Here is a 17,055-nt window from a genome sequence, read left to right as displayed (position 1 = left end):
GTTCGTGGCCCGTGGTTCATCTCTAGTTTCTCTGTCTTTTCCCCTGATGCTGTGCCTCTGAATAAATCACTTAAATTTTCAATGAATTTTCAGCAATCAAAATGCTTTGTTCCTATCTGAAAAAAACGGAAAAGAGAGAGGGGTGGCAGGGGTGGGATCCTCATGTGACACCTCTTGTTGGTAAACCAAACAAATCCTAGGACTGCTTTCTCACAAACTTTTTTTAAAAATTTCCTCTTGGATTTGTGTACCTTTGGTTGGACTTATCTATTTAATATTTTTTTTGTTTTTGAATGATCTTTTTTGCTTTAACAGTCATTACCATGTGAGCACATATTAGAAATAGCTTGCACAGGTTAAATGTGCCCAGGCAATTTTTTGCTTTATGCTCGAGGTTGGTTTTGATAGTGACACTCTGGTGAAAAACACTTATGCCTTTAATCTTGTGATGTTATTTACTCTAGCATTTTGATTGCAATTATTTTTAGTCCCTTACCAATGGGAATAGTAGAAGAAGGTCCCTTTCTTCCTCTATAAAAAGGTCTTTGATCATGATGGTCTTTTAACAACACCTTCTAATGGATGGTTAGTCCAAGATGCTGGACAACAAAATTTGATTTTGGAAAAGCACCATTGTTATGGGAACGTACGAGTGTAGAAAAATTATGTCAATCAATTTAGATATGGTATGCTACAAGTAAATATTTGAGACAAGAAATGAAGCTTGATTTTAAGATTGTAAGCTATGATGCCCATGCGGCTTGAGCTTCACAGTAAAAAGTGTATTATTGCTTGTTGCCCATGTGGCTCTAATGAAATATGCGGAAGCATGAAACACTAGCCACTAAGGGCTTACAAGATCATAACCATACAAGTGCATGTGCACAAGTCCACAATGGGACAATACAAAAGCCAATAAGGCAACAATAAGAACACAAAAAATAAAATTATATGACTTTATTGATCAAATGCTTAACATAAGCATTAAAAGAACAAGAGGGGTTGAGCCCCTATTTATACACATCTCAACACCTAAAGGGGAGGCCATTGGGAGCTCCCAACAGTCGTGTAAATATGAACGTTGGGCAGCTCCAACGACTCTTTGGTCCAATGACCAAAGAGCTCCTTAGTCTTTTGGTTAAAGACAAAAAATAAAAAATAAAAAATAAAAAATAAAATAAAAATAAATAAACTGATAAGTTTTATTACAAGGAAAAAAGATCAAAATACCCCTAACTCAAAAGTAAATTTCAGACATACACTTTATATATATATATATATATATATATATATATATATATATATATATATATATATATATATATATATATATATATATATATATACTATTTTAACACCCCCCACAAACTTACGGTGTAAACACCAAAAGTTTGTTGAGAAAAAAAATGGGGCAACAAGAGCTTTAGTAAAGAAGTCTGCAAGCTGGATTTCTGAAGTGACAAAAGGCAACTCAATAGTTCCTCTCAATTATTCGTCACGAACATAATGATAGTCCATCTCGATGTGCTTGGTGTGCTAATGGAAGGTGTGGTTGTTGGCAATATAAGAACATACACAAGCCACAAAATGGGCTCACACGCCAAATCCACCTAAGATGGTTAACACAATAAATAAAAAAAATATTTTATTGATGGTAGAATAATGCACGGAGCATACATAAGAGAGGGGAGTCATCCCCTATTTATACAAAGCCAACAGTCCCATAGAGAAGTTGGGAGAGGCCTCAACAACTCTATTTAGATCTGTTGGGCCTCTCCCAACGTCTCTTTGAATTGAATTTTAAGTAGTCAACTTTAGAGCTATGTCCAGGTACCAATACCCATGTCGACATGGATACAACACCCTAAGTGCTGTGTTGCGGTAACATAGGTTTAAAGGTAACACAACTACTTCATAAGTTTTTGCTTTCCTAAGGGCATCTAGTTCTATGTTCATAGCTTCAATCCAATGAGGAACATTTTTAGCTTCATAATAATGTGAAGGCTCATGTGAGGCATGTAATGCTATTAGGCAAGTCCTATACTTAGGAGACAATGAATCACAAGAAACAAACCTATTTGGTGGCATAGACTCTCTGCTAGATCTTTTAAGTGAAGTTTCTTCTATAGGCTCACTGTATTGATTTTTTTTTTCTAAGGCACTAGTAGGATTATTTTGCTCATGCCGGGTATAAACTTGAATATTCTTAGGAGAGCTATTAATGATGTCATCACTACTTGATGTCTCAATATTAAAGTATTCATGATTGCCATCATCTACAATTTCAAGATGATTCAAAGAATCATCATAAGTATGTGTATTTTCTCTTGGGGAGAGATCATACAAAAATATATAGTCTATTTCCTCTTTCTTATCATTCTCTTCAAAACCATTTTTATCTTCTAAGAATGTCACATCTTTAGAAACATAAAGTTTATTGTTTTTGGAATCAAAACATCTATATTCTTTTTTATTTTTATGATATCCAATGAAAATACATTCAATTGTTTTTGGGGATAACTTATCTCTTTTGTATAAAAGCACAAAACATTTGCAACAAAAAATTCGTAATTGCTTGAAATCGGGTGTCATTTTGAATAGTTTTTCATAAGGGAAAATATTTTTTAAAGTGGATGATGGCATTCTATTTTTCAAATAAGTGGATTCGGCCCAAAAACTTTTGAGAATATTCTTTGAAATAAGTAGAGTTTTAGCTTTTTCTATTATATGCCTATGTTTTCTTTTCGTTAGTATATTTTGTTGAGGTATCTTAGGACAAGATTTTTGATGGCAAATCCCATTTTGCTTTAAATAGTTTTGAAATTCATTGGATAGGTATTCTCCACCCGAATCCGATCTAAGAATAGATATATTGCTTTGAAACTGATTTTTAACTTTCATGTGAAATTCTTTAAAGAAAGAGAAGACTTATGATTTAAAATTAAGAAAGTAAACCCATAAAGTCATCAATAAAAGTAACATAGTATGAGTAACCACCTTTAGATATGACCGGAGAAGAGCCCCATACATCCAAATGCACTAATTCAAAGGTCTTGTAGAAACAAATGTTCTAATTGAAAACAAAATAGATTTCATTTTTCTATGAATACAATCTTTGCAAGTCATATCCTTTTCGTTACAAAACTTTATTTCAAAAGGAAAAAGATTCATTTTAGAATAGATAGGATGTCTAAGTCTTTTATCCCAAGTTTCAATACCTTTATTTTGGATATAGTTACAAAAAATTTTTAAAGGAAGACAATGAATCCATGAAATAAAGATCTCCCTTCCTATGGCCTTGTCCAATCCGCTTTCCAGACCAGAGATTTTATACAAAGCAAGCTTTAAATGAAAACGAGATTTCACACCCATGGTCGGCAATGTGAGAGACCGAAAAAAGATTTAAATTTAATTTGGAAACAACTCTTAACTTTTGAAACAAATTTTTTTTTGAAAATCTTTAGAATGTAAAGTTTTTATAATTTTAATTTTCAAAGTGGTTCCATCGGCGGTAGAAACACAAGACAACTTTGAGTTAATGCATTATATCGGATAAGGCATTATCATGAGGGGTCATATAGAAAGATGCTCATGAATCTAGAATTTAAGAATACATATCGGGAGAAGATGATGAGGCAATGGCAACACCATGAAGTTGCTTTAAGAATTTGTTGAAGTGCCATGGATATTTGGCCAAGTGTGTCTTTAAGATCACATCCACTTTTGCCTTCTTCCTCCTTGAAAGTAGATTTTTCAACGAAAGCAACCTTATATTTGAAGGTTCCATTCAACTCAGGACAACCAGGTTTAATGTCACTCGACTCATTTCAATGATGACAAATAATAAATTTTCTTTCACCACTATAGTTATTATGATTACTATAGCTATTTTGCCTCCCAAAGTGTGAAGGCTTATAGGTCTTTACATTGTTGTCGGGCTTAGATACCGCCAACATTTTATCACAACCTTTATTCATAATAAGACGAGTTTCTTCTTGGACAATTTTGGCATTGACATCTTCAAGAGTAAGAGGACTAGATCTGCGTAGGAGAGAAGATTTAAGTTGCTCAAATTCAGGATGAAGCTTAATACAAAAATTGAAAAATCTCTCTTGTTCCATTTGTTTTTGCCTAAGTTCTATATCTTCAATGGCAACCCACTTAGGCTTCAAGAGTGCTAGTTTATCCCATAAGGGTTTAAACCACTATAAAGTCTTGGACACTTAAGTCCCCTTGTTTGGTAGTTCTAATATTTTCTTGCAAAAAATATGCTCTTGCGAGATCGTATACATACCTTTCATGAAAAACCAAGCTTCATTTGCTTTTCAAAATTTAGCAATATTAGCACATACCTTAAGATTGACAATGTTCATGATCCATGCAAGAATTTTTACATGGTTACTCTCCCAATTTTTCACTTGCTTATGATGATCCTCAATAGCCTTGACACAAGCACCTCCCTATAAAGCTTTCTCTTGATCCCCTTCTAGTTTTGTGAGCTGGAGTTGAGGTTCGGGGATAGTGCCCATTACATATCCCCAAAGCTTCTTTCCTTTGAGATTATTTTTCATGGCGAAGACTCACGTCATGTAGTTTTTTCCATTGAGCTTGAAGGAGAGGTCAATTTTGGTCTTCATTGAGTGAGAAAGAGAGGAAGATGGAGAGAGTGAAAATGAGTGGAGGAGAGCACAAATTTTTTGGACACTTTGTCGTGAACATGATCACTTGATGGCAACGTTCCACGAGTCCAAGAGCACCATGGCTCTCATACCAAGTGTGAAAGATTTCCATCGCAGCCCTATTCTGCAGAAAATAAGAGAAGAAGAGAAGAAGATAAGAGAGAGAGACTTACAGGAAAAAGGGAGGAGGCTGCACACATGTTAACACCTCTCAACCCTAATATGATTACTTATACATGATTTACAATGTGAATATTATAAAATGCCACTGATTAATGAAAAGAATATAGCACATGCTGAAAACAATATAAGTGAGCAGTTTGGATCCATCAGACATTTGGATCTGGACCCAAACGTTCCCATACTCGATGCAACACCTCTTATCACCCTCCCTCAAGTTGTACATGGTCCTGGTCCATGAACAACTTGCTCTTGAGAAACCAAAAATGATGTTTCGTTAATCCTTTAGTGAGAAGATCTGCAACTTGTTCTTTTGTACAAACATACAATGGTTGGATTTCCTTAGTCTCCACCTTTTGTCTGATAAAATGTTGGTCTATCTCAATATGTTTTGTGCGTTTGTGATGAATAGGATTAAAGGCAATGTTAATGGCACTTTTGATTATCCACCATTAACATTGAATCCTTGACCTTTTCTCCAAGATCCTCAAGCAAGTGTCTAATCCAAGTCACTTCGGCAGTATCGGCTGCCATAGATCGATACTCAGCTTTCGTGCTAGATCGTGCCACAACTTTCTGTTTGCGACTACTCCATGACACAAGTTTTTGCCCAATGAATATGTAGTAACCAGATGTAGACCGCCTCTCATCAGGGTCTCTCGCCCAATCTGCATCTGTATGAGTAATATGCTTATGCCCTGTTCTACCTCCCTCACTCTTACGATCTCCCAAGACCATCTACCACTGTTCCCTTCAGATAGCGTAATATCCTTTTAACTGCATCCATATGAGTATCTCTTGGATCATGCATAAACTGAGAGACATGATTAACATCACAAACAATATCAGGCCTAGCAAACGTAAGATACTGTAAAGCCCCAACAATACTTCGGTATCTAGTGGGATCGGTGCATAACTCTCCATCATCTGCACTTAATCGCTGGTTTAAAACACTAGGAGTCCCAACAAGTTTACAATCCGTCATACCTGTTTTATTCAACAAATCAAGAGTGTATTTCTGTTGCAACAGAATACGAGAGTCGTTCTGCCTATCAACCTCTACCCCAAGAAAGTATCGAAGGTCTCCAAGATCCTTTATTTTAAAAATTTTCATTAGAAGAGTCTTCACTTCCTCTATATGTTTCTCTGAACTCCCAGTGATGACAATATCATCAACATATATGAGCAATAAAGTGATTACCTTTTCACTTTTGAAAATAAAGAGGAAGTAATCTAGGGCACACATGCGAAATCCACATTCTTGGATTTTGAGAGAAAAACTGTCAAACCACGATCTCGAGGCTTGTTTGAGACCATAGAGAGATTTTCGCAATTTACAAACCCATAGTCGAGGATCTCTTTCTGCATATCCACGAGGTTGTTCCATGTATACTTCTTCCTTTAGATCACCATGAAGGAATGCGTTTTTAACATCCATTTGACTTAATTTCTACCCATGTTCTATAGCAAAAAATATTACCACTCGAATAGTGCCCATTTTAACCGCATGACTGTATGTCTCATTGTAGTCCTCACCAAACTGTTGTGTAAATCCTCGGGCCATGAGTCTCGCCTTATAACACTCAATGCTCCCATTGGGTTTATATTTTATTTTATAAACCCACTTGGAGCCTACTACATTCTTTCCTTGAGGCCTAGGAACAATTTCCCAAGTTTGACATTCACGCAGGGCATCCATTTCTTCATTCATTGCCTCTATCCATTTTCGGGATTGAGATGCTTGCTCAAAGAAAACAGGATCATCTTGCTTTGCAGCTTGAGTCATGAAAAGTTTAAAATCCAAAGAGAAGTTTTTGTAGCTTACCCATCTTTGTATAGGATGTAGTGTCCTCCCAGATCTCCTATTCTGTTGCTGTTCCTGACTCCTATTATTATCACTTTCAGAACTCCTACTCCCTTCTTGCCGAGTGTATACAAATCCTGAAAAACGACGAGGCATCGCATTATCCTTTCCCTCTGCATTAGATTGCAAATCTTTTATATCATCTGAAGGACATGATAATGAATTGCTGATCTCATTTCCATGAGTGTTCTCTGCGAATAATTCATCCTTCATCCATGGATCATACACTTCAACTAACTGTGAAGGTTCTACAGACGGACCAAAAATTTTCTCATCAAACACAACACTTCTAGAGATTTTGATCTGCCGGACTGCGGGATCATAAACGTAAACCCCTTATACTCATCTGCATATCCAACAAATTTGCACTGAACAACTTTGTCATGAAATTTATTCCTCAATGAAGCATCATTATGGACATAACATATACTTCCAAACACTCGTAGTTCATTGTAATTAGGATGACGCCCAAACAAAGTGTAATATAGAGATTTGAACTCCAAGAGTGACATGGGTAAACGATTTATTATGTGAACAACAATATGAAAAGCTTCTGTCCATAATGATATGGGCACATTACCATCATGCTCATGTCTGTTTCAACAATATGTCGATGTTTATGTTCGGCAACTCCATTTTGCTGAGGAGTGTAAGGACAGGAAACTTGCCAAGTTATTCCATTATCTCGTAGAAAAGCAATAAAGTCATCTGAAGAATATTCCCCCCCTCCCCCCCACCCACCCACCATCACATTGGAAGCGCTTAACTTTAGACGAGAATTGTGTTTGAATCATTGCATGAAATTCTCGAAATAATTGGAACACTTGTGATTTATGCCTCATGAAGTAAATCCAAGTATATCGAGAGTAGGAATCAATAAACAAGACATAATATTGAGAACCAGATAAAGAATCAATGGGAGCTGGTCCCCATACATGCCCTTTTATTCAGAACATTGAAATGAAGCACATGACTTTTGCAAAGTTCACAACTTGAACACTTCTTGACATTCAAATCAATAGACAAACTGGACACTGGAATAAGACTCTGTGACACAAGCTTTTCAATAAAAACACGACTACAATGACCCAACCGACCATGCCATAAATCTGACTTATTACATCGAAGAGAATTATCAACATCTGACTGAAGACAAGAACTATGAACTGATGACCAAGAAGATGAAGGATGACTTGGCTCCAAGGCTAACTCCAATGAAGACGATGAAGGACTGGCAAGAGGCTCCTTGAAGACATACATGTTTCCTTGTCACTCCCCCTTAGCGAACATCCTCTTCGTTTGAAGATCCTTGACATACACAAAGGAGGGAGTGAATTCGACAGAAGAATTTGTATCGTCAACAAGTTTAGAAACTGAAATAATATTTTTTTTAATATTTGGAGCAAGGACAACATTAGACAAAGACAAAGACAAAGAAGAAGATGACATAGGAATGTGTGCACTACCAATGTGAGTAATGGGGTGACTTTTTCCATCACCAATGACTATATTCCCTCTACCGAAATAAGGTGATAGACTAGACAATTTACCTGCATTTCTCGTCACGTGGGTGGCTATCCCTGAATCAACATACCATTCTCCTTCTTCGTTTTGCTTGATCGTCATGTTTGACAGTGCAATCATTAGCAACTGTTGTATATTATCTGGTGAGGCCCTTTGGCTCTGCCCTATCTGCCTATTCTTTGCTTTGTTTCCTTTATTATTGTTTTGGGGATTGAACCAACAATTTGCTTTTATGTGACCCTTCTTGTTGCACTGGAAACAGGTAGGAACTCTCTTCTGACCCCCTGACTGAAACCCTCCTGGAGAACTAGGCGTAGGAAGAATACCACGACTCCCTTGTCCAAACCGACCACGCCCTCTTCCTCCTTGATATCCTGCATTTCCACGTCCATGTCCAGGTAATGTGTCCATAGCCAACACATTATGTGAATTCCCACCTTGGTCACCACTGCCCGTCAAGTGTTGCTTCATACTCATCTCATGTTGCAATAGCTTGGCTTGTAGTTCTCCAAAAGTGGGCAACACAGGTAAGACCTCAAGAGTTGTAGTGAAGGCGTAATACTCTGGTCCAAGTCCACTAAGAGTTTGTTGAACCTTTTCTTTATCAGAAATCACACTTCCAACTATTCCCAACTGATCTGAGATGGTCTTAACACGATTGAGATACTCCATAATTGACATCGATCCCTTACTGAGATTCTAAAATTCCTTCTTTAAGTAAAGAACCCGAGCCTCTGATATTTGAGAATGTCTCTTCAAGCGTTGCCCATAATTGTTCTGCTGTGAGGCCATTTGTGATGGAGATTAACACTTCTTGAGAAAGAGTAGAGGTGATGTAAGCAACCACACACTGATCCTGTTTCATCCATGTATATTCTGGATTGCGAATCTGCTTAGAAGAAACTATCTCTCCTTTTTCATTCTTGATTTCCTACAAAATAAACTGTGGTGGGTCGGTGTAGAACCATCTAGATGCTCAAAGAGATCTTGGCTCCTTATGAAAGGAGTGATTTGTCTTTTCCAAGTCAGGTAATTAGAATGGTTATGTTTTTCAGAAATGAGATGAGGAAGAAAGCTCGAGGACATACCATTTTGAGTAAAAGAGGAATCCATTAAAGATTGAAAGGACAGAAAAATAAATATTCAACGAGCAGCACAAACTGAATAAGCTGTTCCAAACAATTTGTAAACCTATGCCCGTTTTTTTTTAAAGTCTCAGTAGTAAAATGAACAGATGGTCTGGTTGATGTTCAGACAAGAGGCACTGATTTATGAGCATTCAGTTGTAAATAACCGCTCACAATAAACGAAGAACACCAGTATATGTGATCTTACCTTGCTGGTTGAAAAGGCACAAAAAAAACTGTTTTGAGAAAACAATTAAGAAGACGGAAGGCAGTAGAAAAGAAGTTTTATTGATTCAGGCTGCTAGCAAATAAAATGCAATAGGAATAGAAGGAGAACAAATCAAATCTCCACAACAGAAATATAAGCAAACAGAAATTTCATAGAATAAAAAAGAGTGTATCAGATCGGTGAATAAATCAAGAGCTGAATGATTTGACGTCAGGCCCAAAACAGAAACCGACTAGATTTGACATCAAACAAAGGCAAATCTTAATGACAACACAGGGATATTAGGTTTTGAGAAGAAAAAAAAACTGATTTAAGATAAGAGTAGGAAGAAGCTGAGGAAGAAACAATAGAAATAGAAGGAGAATGAAGAGAAAGAAGTACCCACCATTGGATTGACTGAATCGGATCTCTCTGGGCATACCTTTGTTAGAAAGTGACTTGAAATACATTGGGTTCAATAATGAACCCATACTTATGCATGTGAAGTGCAAATATACCCATTAAAGGGAAACAACATAAGCACATAATGTGCTAACACATAAAACCCATAAAAAGGGAAAAATATGACATAAAGTCATAAGTTGCATATCATTGAAGAATAATGGAGAAGGGGTAAAAACCCCATTACAATGGAGCATAAGCTCCCTCTAGGATACAAAAATACAAAGGGGAGAGCCCCTATTTATAAGCATAAGAAGGAGCTACAAAGGGGGCTCCCAAGAGAGTCGTTGGGAGCCCCCAACGGTCACATATGTGACCGTTGGAGGCTCCCCAACGACTCTTTGGGGAGCCTCCCTATGTGGTGCAAAAGCCAAAAAATAAAAAAGGGAAAAAGAAGAAAAATAAAGAAGAAAAATAAAAATAAAAAATAAAAATTACAAGCATTATTCCAAAATGGAATATGCGTAAAACAGGAATTTACAGAAATACCCTTTTGGGTGAAATAAAGTATATATATTTATATTCATATATATATATATAGATATATATATACATATATATATATATCTATATATATCTATATATATATGAATATAAATATATACGAGATTACAAATGTCGACAATACACATATTTTAACATCCCCCCTCAAACTTTGCGGGGAATAACCCGAAAGTTTGGAAAAACATTTCTTCAAAACAGAGGGAAGTCTTGAAACAAAGTCCAATTCTTCAAAAAAATCTTTAAGGAAAAAGCTCCATCTTCATGACAGTTGAGCTAGGTCTTCAAATCCAATTCACCATCGATCGAATCCATGATGTACCTAATGTTCCACATCTTAGCGATCCTGTAAAAAAACAACAAAGAAACAAGTAAAACATATCTTTGCACTTTTACTCAAATGGAACATTTCTAACTAGCATAATTATGGATGACACATGTTAGAAGTTATGCAAATTATGCAGAAATGACACCAAAGTTTCAAAATCATACATCATGTTAAAACAAAATGAGCGGAAGCAAATTATGCAGAAATAAATTGCAAGAATGCATAATGCATTCATAAGGTCCAACGTTGGACAAATATAACCCCATAATGGGGAATAACAAAATGGTCCACTAAGGGACACCACAATAAGCCTACGAAGAGGCATGATATACATAAACATTATTGAATGAGGGCCCAAAAAGGCCATAAAGAGCATATGCATATACTTATCATGAAATGAATTAATACTCAAAGAACTCATTAATGAACATGCTTCAAACATGTAATGAAGTGCCAAACAAGAGAAACAAAGTCTCCAAGCATACTTTAGGCAAAATAAACCCAAGAGTTCACAAGGTTTTAAAATCATTTATGAAAGACATACTTAATACACATTTTGCATATAAGGGTGGCAAAAACCATAAGCACTTAATATATAAATTAAATGCTAAGAAATCAACTTGATATGCATATCAAAAATATGATTTGCTTGAAAAACACAAGTCATGAATGAAATTTTGCAAATTTCAACAATAGTTTATCCATTACAAACATCTTCCTCATTAGTCCTCCAAAACCCATAAATCAAGTGTATAAGCTACTAGATCAAGAATATAAAGCCATTAAAGGCCAAAGACACACACAAAGGTGTGTAAAAGAACCTCTTGTCTAAATATAATAATACTTGAAATAAGTGCATCTACGACAAGAACAAGAGAATACATGCCAACATGGACTAAAAAGTATCTCTTGTCTACGTAAAAAATACACTTAAAACCAAGTATGTTCAGCTACTAGAACAAGAGTAATAAGCCAACCATGAGCTAAAACATAATACATCTCTTGTCTACATATGATAGCACTTGAAATGAGTGAAATAAGCCAACCATGGACATACATCTTAAGCGACTAGAACAAGGACACAAACGCCAACATAGGCTAAAAATCACACACCATGGTGTGAATCAACGTGTCTTGTCTACATATAAAAACACTCAAGACAAGTGTGTTTAGCTACTAGACCAAGAGAGCAAAAGCCAACAAAGGGCTAAAAACACACGAAGGTGTAATAAAATTCTTGTCTACATATGATGACACTTAGATAATGGGCATAAAAGGAAAAGACTTTTGAGGCAATAAACTTGTAATGAAAATAAACCTTGAATAAAACAATACTCCTTTTAAAATGAATTCTCATAACAATAACATGCATGTAAAAAATATCTTCAACAAGATACTATAATCGCTAAAATAAAATTCTTGAGAACAAATGTGTGAACATACACACACCAAGAACACTTAGAATACTTGTGCAAAATCACAAGAACACAAAATCATAAATGTGCAAATGCACTCATAAGATTCATAAACAAGAAAAGGTTGGGCAATAATCCCAAAACCCTTGATTTAATATACCTTAAAACTTTTAAGGTTTTAAAACACCATATGTCCATCACATTTACATAGAAGCATCCATAATATCAATGGCCACAAGAGAAAAAATGAGTGACACACTCATAATTAGAGATCATACAACAAATCATTTTAGAGTCCCAAGGTGCCCATAACTCACCTCAACAACCATCTATAATATGGAAGGTGGACAAACTAAAATGATATAACACGAGGTGCCCATAACTCACCTCAACAAACATCTCTAATATAATAATAAGGCCAAATAGAAGATGCATTAAATAACATGTGATGGACAAATATAAATGCCACAAAAAGGCAATAAACACTTAAGGAATAAAGAAAAGAGGACCGATTAAAAAATTGAATCAAAAGGTCCAATAATCAATAATGTGCTTTATAACAACAATTTTGCATAAACACAAATTATGCTTAATCTTCAAACAAGTCATTTATACCAAAAAGGACTTATTAAGCAATAAACACAACAACATAAAGAATTTATCAAGACAATCAAGCTTTAATCAAAGAAATCATAAGAACCGTAATGGTTCACAAAGAAGGCTTTAACACAATACTCAAGGAATGAATATTTAAAACACTTGAAAATTTATAAATTTGGGATTAAATCCCATACAACAATTTTAATAAAACCTTTGATTGTGATGAGATATACGGAAACATTCAAAGTGCTAAAAGCACTTACAATGATTTAAAAAGGGCTCAATATCTAAATTCATTATATTTTTCACAAAAATAAATGTGCATAAAGGCTCCATAATGTAAACATGTCTACGAAGAGACAATACACATGTGAGCACAAAAGGCTTTATGAAAGATGTGCACGAAGGCACTCATACAATACTTGAACAAATACACACCAAGGTGTAAACAAACATGCACTAAGGCATGTATTTCATAAAAAAGAGGGAATGCATACAAACGCAAATATTTGAGAAACAAATGTGCACAAAACACAAAAATACACAAAAGTGAGCAAGTATGCACTTTATAAAAAGAGCAATGCTTGAAAGTCTCAAAATTTAACAATTGCAATTGAGGACAAAGAAAACCATATTATGGTCAATGTAGGCATTTTTTTTTTAAAAGATATTATTAAGAGGTTTCGAAACCTTATGAAAAATACAAACCAACAAGTTTATAAAGATGAAAAATGAAATCATTTATACCAAAAGGATGCAAAAGATGAACTATGCACTCTATGTAGTGTGAGAAATTACTTTTAAAAATTCTTTCCTAATGGTTTATCATAAACAATTTTTCAAAAAAGAAACATTGAAAAACTTTTAGGAGTTCTTATAAGTTATCATTAACAAGAACTACTTTAGGATTCAACAAAGATTTTTAGATGTGAGAGATTTTCATATAAGGATTATATCAAATTTTTCAAAAAAATGCACTAAAATTTATAATCAAAAGAGGAACTCAAATCAAATATGGGTTCATATGAGAGTTAAGAAATTTTAAGCAAAGATCATTACTTTAGCAAGAAATCATATATATAATTTTAAAAATTAACTTATAGGTCAATCATGAGATAGTTATGTAAGAATTTTAAATCTCACATAATTGAAGGTAATTAAAAAAAAACATAAATTGCTATTATATGCGATGAGTAGTTCGATAAACACAAATTATATATTTGAACAACAAACGAGTACATACTTCACATATTTTAAAATATACGAGCACACGAAATGTGAAAAGACATAATTCAACTATCATAACCATTAAACGAACAAACTATATGCAAGAAACATATTTTCAAATGCATAATATTTTAAGAAAAGGGATACATACCGAATAACTTCAAAGCAAAAAGGAAGAGCGATGAATACTTCACCATTTCTTGAGCGACACGCTTTCCGTTGCACCAAAGGACAACCCCATCGTGACCTTGCTCTGATACCATGTTAGAAAGTGACTTGAAATACATTGGGTTCAATAATGAACCCATACTTATGCATGTGAAGTGCAAATATACCCATTAAAGGGAAACAACATAAGCACATAATGTGCTAACACATAAAACCCATAAAAAGGGAAAAATATGACATAAAGTCATAAGTTGCATATCATTGAAGAATAATGGAGAAGGGGTAAAAACCCCATTACAATGGAGCATAAGCTCCCTCTAGGATACAAAAATACAAAGGGGAGAGCCCCTATTTATAAGCATAAGAAGGAGCTACAAAGGGGGCTCCCAAGAGAGTCGTTGGGAGCCCCCAACGGTCACATATGTGACCGTTGGAGGCTCCCCAACGACTCTTTGGGGAGCCTCCCTATGTGGCGCAAAAGCCAAAAAATAAAAAAGGGAAAAAGAAGAAAAATAAAGAAGAAAAATAAAAATAAAAAATAAAAATTACAAGCATTATTCCAAAATGGAATATGCGTAAAATAGGAATTTACAAAAATACCCTTTTGGGTGAAATAAAGTATATATATTTATATTCATATATATATATATAGATATATATACATATATATATATATATATCTATATATATATGAATATAAATATATACGAGATTACAAATGTCGATAATACACATATTTTAACAACCTTCAGGCAAGACAGCCGAACCTTGCTCTGATACCATGAAAGATTTCCACCGCAGCCCTATTATGCAGAAAATAAGAGAAGAAGAGGAGAGAGAGACTTACAGGAAAAAGGGAGGAGGCTGCACACGCGTTAACACCTCTCAACCCTAATATGATTACTTATACATGATTTACAATATGTGAATATTACAAAATGCCACTGATTAATGAAAAGAATATAGTACATGCTGAAAACAATATAAGTGAGCAGTTTGGATCCATCAGACATTTGGATCTGGACCCAAACGTTCCCATACTCAATGCAACACCTCTTATCAAAGTGCACATGCACAAGTCCACAATGGGACAATACAAAAGCCAATAAGGCAACAATAAGAACACAAGAAATAAAATTATATGACTTTATTGATCAAATGCTTAACACCAACATTAAAAGAACAAGAGGGGTTGAACCCCCATTGGGAGCTCCCAAAGAGTCGTTGGGAGCTCCCAACGGTCATAAATATGATCGTTGGGCAACTCCAATGACTCTTTGGTCCAATGACCAAAGAACCCCTTAGTCTTTTGGTGAAAGACAAGAACGAAAAATAAAAACAAAAAATAAATAAACTGTCCCTAGTGGACAGGTTTTATTACAAGGGGAAAAGACTAAAATACCCCTAATTCAAAAAGTAAATTACAGACATACACTTATATATATATATATATACACTATTTTAACAGTGGCATGGGTTTAAAATGTAAATATATGAAGATGGCCCATAAGATTGTAATTTCTGTGAGCATTGTTCTCTTAACAATTTATGTTAAAAGATGCCTGTGGCGGTAGGAAATATTTGGGTGTGACTTTGTGCATCATTGTCAAATGACACAAACGTTCTGCTACAGTAGACACATAGTTGACTGTAGATGTTATTATTGAAATTTTCAATCTACCTTTATCTGACTTCTAGGAGGAAAGAATATCTGCAGCCGGCAGTGAAGCTGATAGAAGGGAGACTGTGCTTTGTGCTCATGCATACTTTCTTATAAAAAGTATGACCTTGAGGGAGGAACATGTCCGTGATATTTCTGTTAGTTTACTCACCCAGCTGAAAGACAGATTTCCACAGGTTGTACTTCTACTTCTTATTTGTTTATTTATTTATTTTAGATTGTGACCTTTTTCCTATTGGTTCCACATTGCCACCTGTGTTGAGCAAATGGTTGTGTTTTCATGCAGGTATTATGGAATTCATCATGCATTGATTCACTGCTATTTTCAGTTGACAACAATGTACCTCCTAGTCTTGCTAATGATCCAGCCTCTGTGGCAACAATTCGTTCTGTTTACCATCGAGTAGTTAGGGAATGGGTCACCAGTGCTCTTTCATATGCCCCATGCACAACTCAGGGTCTTCTACAGGTTACTTTTACACTTATTTGCTTGTACCATTGTTGTTTACCTTAGATTCCGCCTTTGTTGTATGCTGGTGTTCATGAGTCAAGGTGTTGGTTTGGCTTTGTTCAGCTTCACTGCTTTGCCTTGAAAATCTAAAACTAACAAACAGTGAGGATAGTTCTAGCAAGGGGTTGGGCCTAATTTTTTTTTGTAATTGCATGCTTATTTTCCAATAATGAACAATGTCAACTCCAACTCATTTCCAATCTAGATATTAGATACAGGTGGCCCGTCCATTTGTGGAAAAGTCAGTTGTTGATGTCATGCTTGTTAAGAATTTTGAATTGTCATCACTTGTTGCTTAATGGTTTTGGGGTTCACATTAAATACTTAAAGTGTTGTTAATTTAGTAAGAATTACATTATCCATAAATTTATGCTGCTCAATGTAGTTTTTAAAACTTAGGTAAGTCTTTGTTGGCCTTAATCATTGAGCAGTGAGATGGTCAGTTTCCCTTATTTTTGCAGTTGGTATGGTATCCTCCACCACACACACACACACACAAATATATATATATATATATATATATATATATATAATATATATATATATATATATATATATATATATATATATATATATATAA

General features: G+C 35.0%; 1 protein-coding gene across 1 annotated transcript in view; it reads left to right on the top strand.

Moving 5' to 3' along the window:
- The window catches only part of LOC149846556 (phosphatidylinositol 4-kinase alpha 1-like), a 52,379-nt gene that overhangs the window by 11,262 nt on the left and 24,062 nt on the right, over window positions 1–17,055 (top strand). The window contains exons 10-11 of the mRNA XM_089996403.1: window positions 15,982–16,140; window positions 16,251–16,433. Coding sequence (XP_089852529.1) covers window positions 15,982–16,140; window positions 16,251–16,433 — 342 coding nt within the window. The remainder of the gene's footprint in view (window positions 1–15,981; window positions 16,141–16,250; window positions 16,434–17,055) is intronic.

The sequence above is a fragment of the Nuphar pumila genome, chromosome 2 (genome assembly GCF_984573655.1).
Source record: "Nuphar pumila chromosome 2, dmNupPumi1.hap1.1, whole genome shotgun sequence".
In the NCBI taxonomy this organism is placed as follows: domain Eukaryota; kingdom Viridiplantae; phylum Streptophyta; class Magnoliopsida; order Nymphaeales; family Nymphaeaceae; genus Nuphar; species Nuphar pumila.
This window is presented reverse-complemented; position numbering and strand designations above follow the sequence as displayed.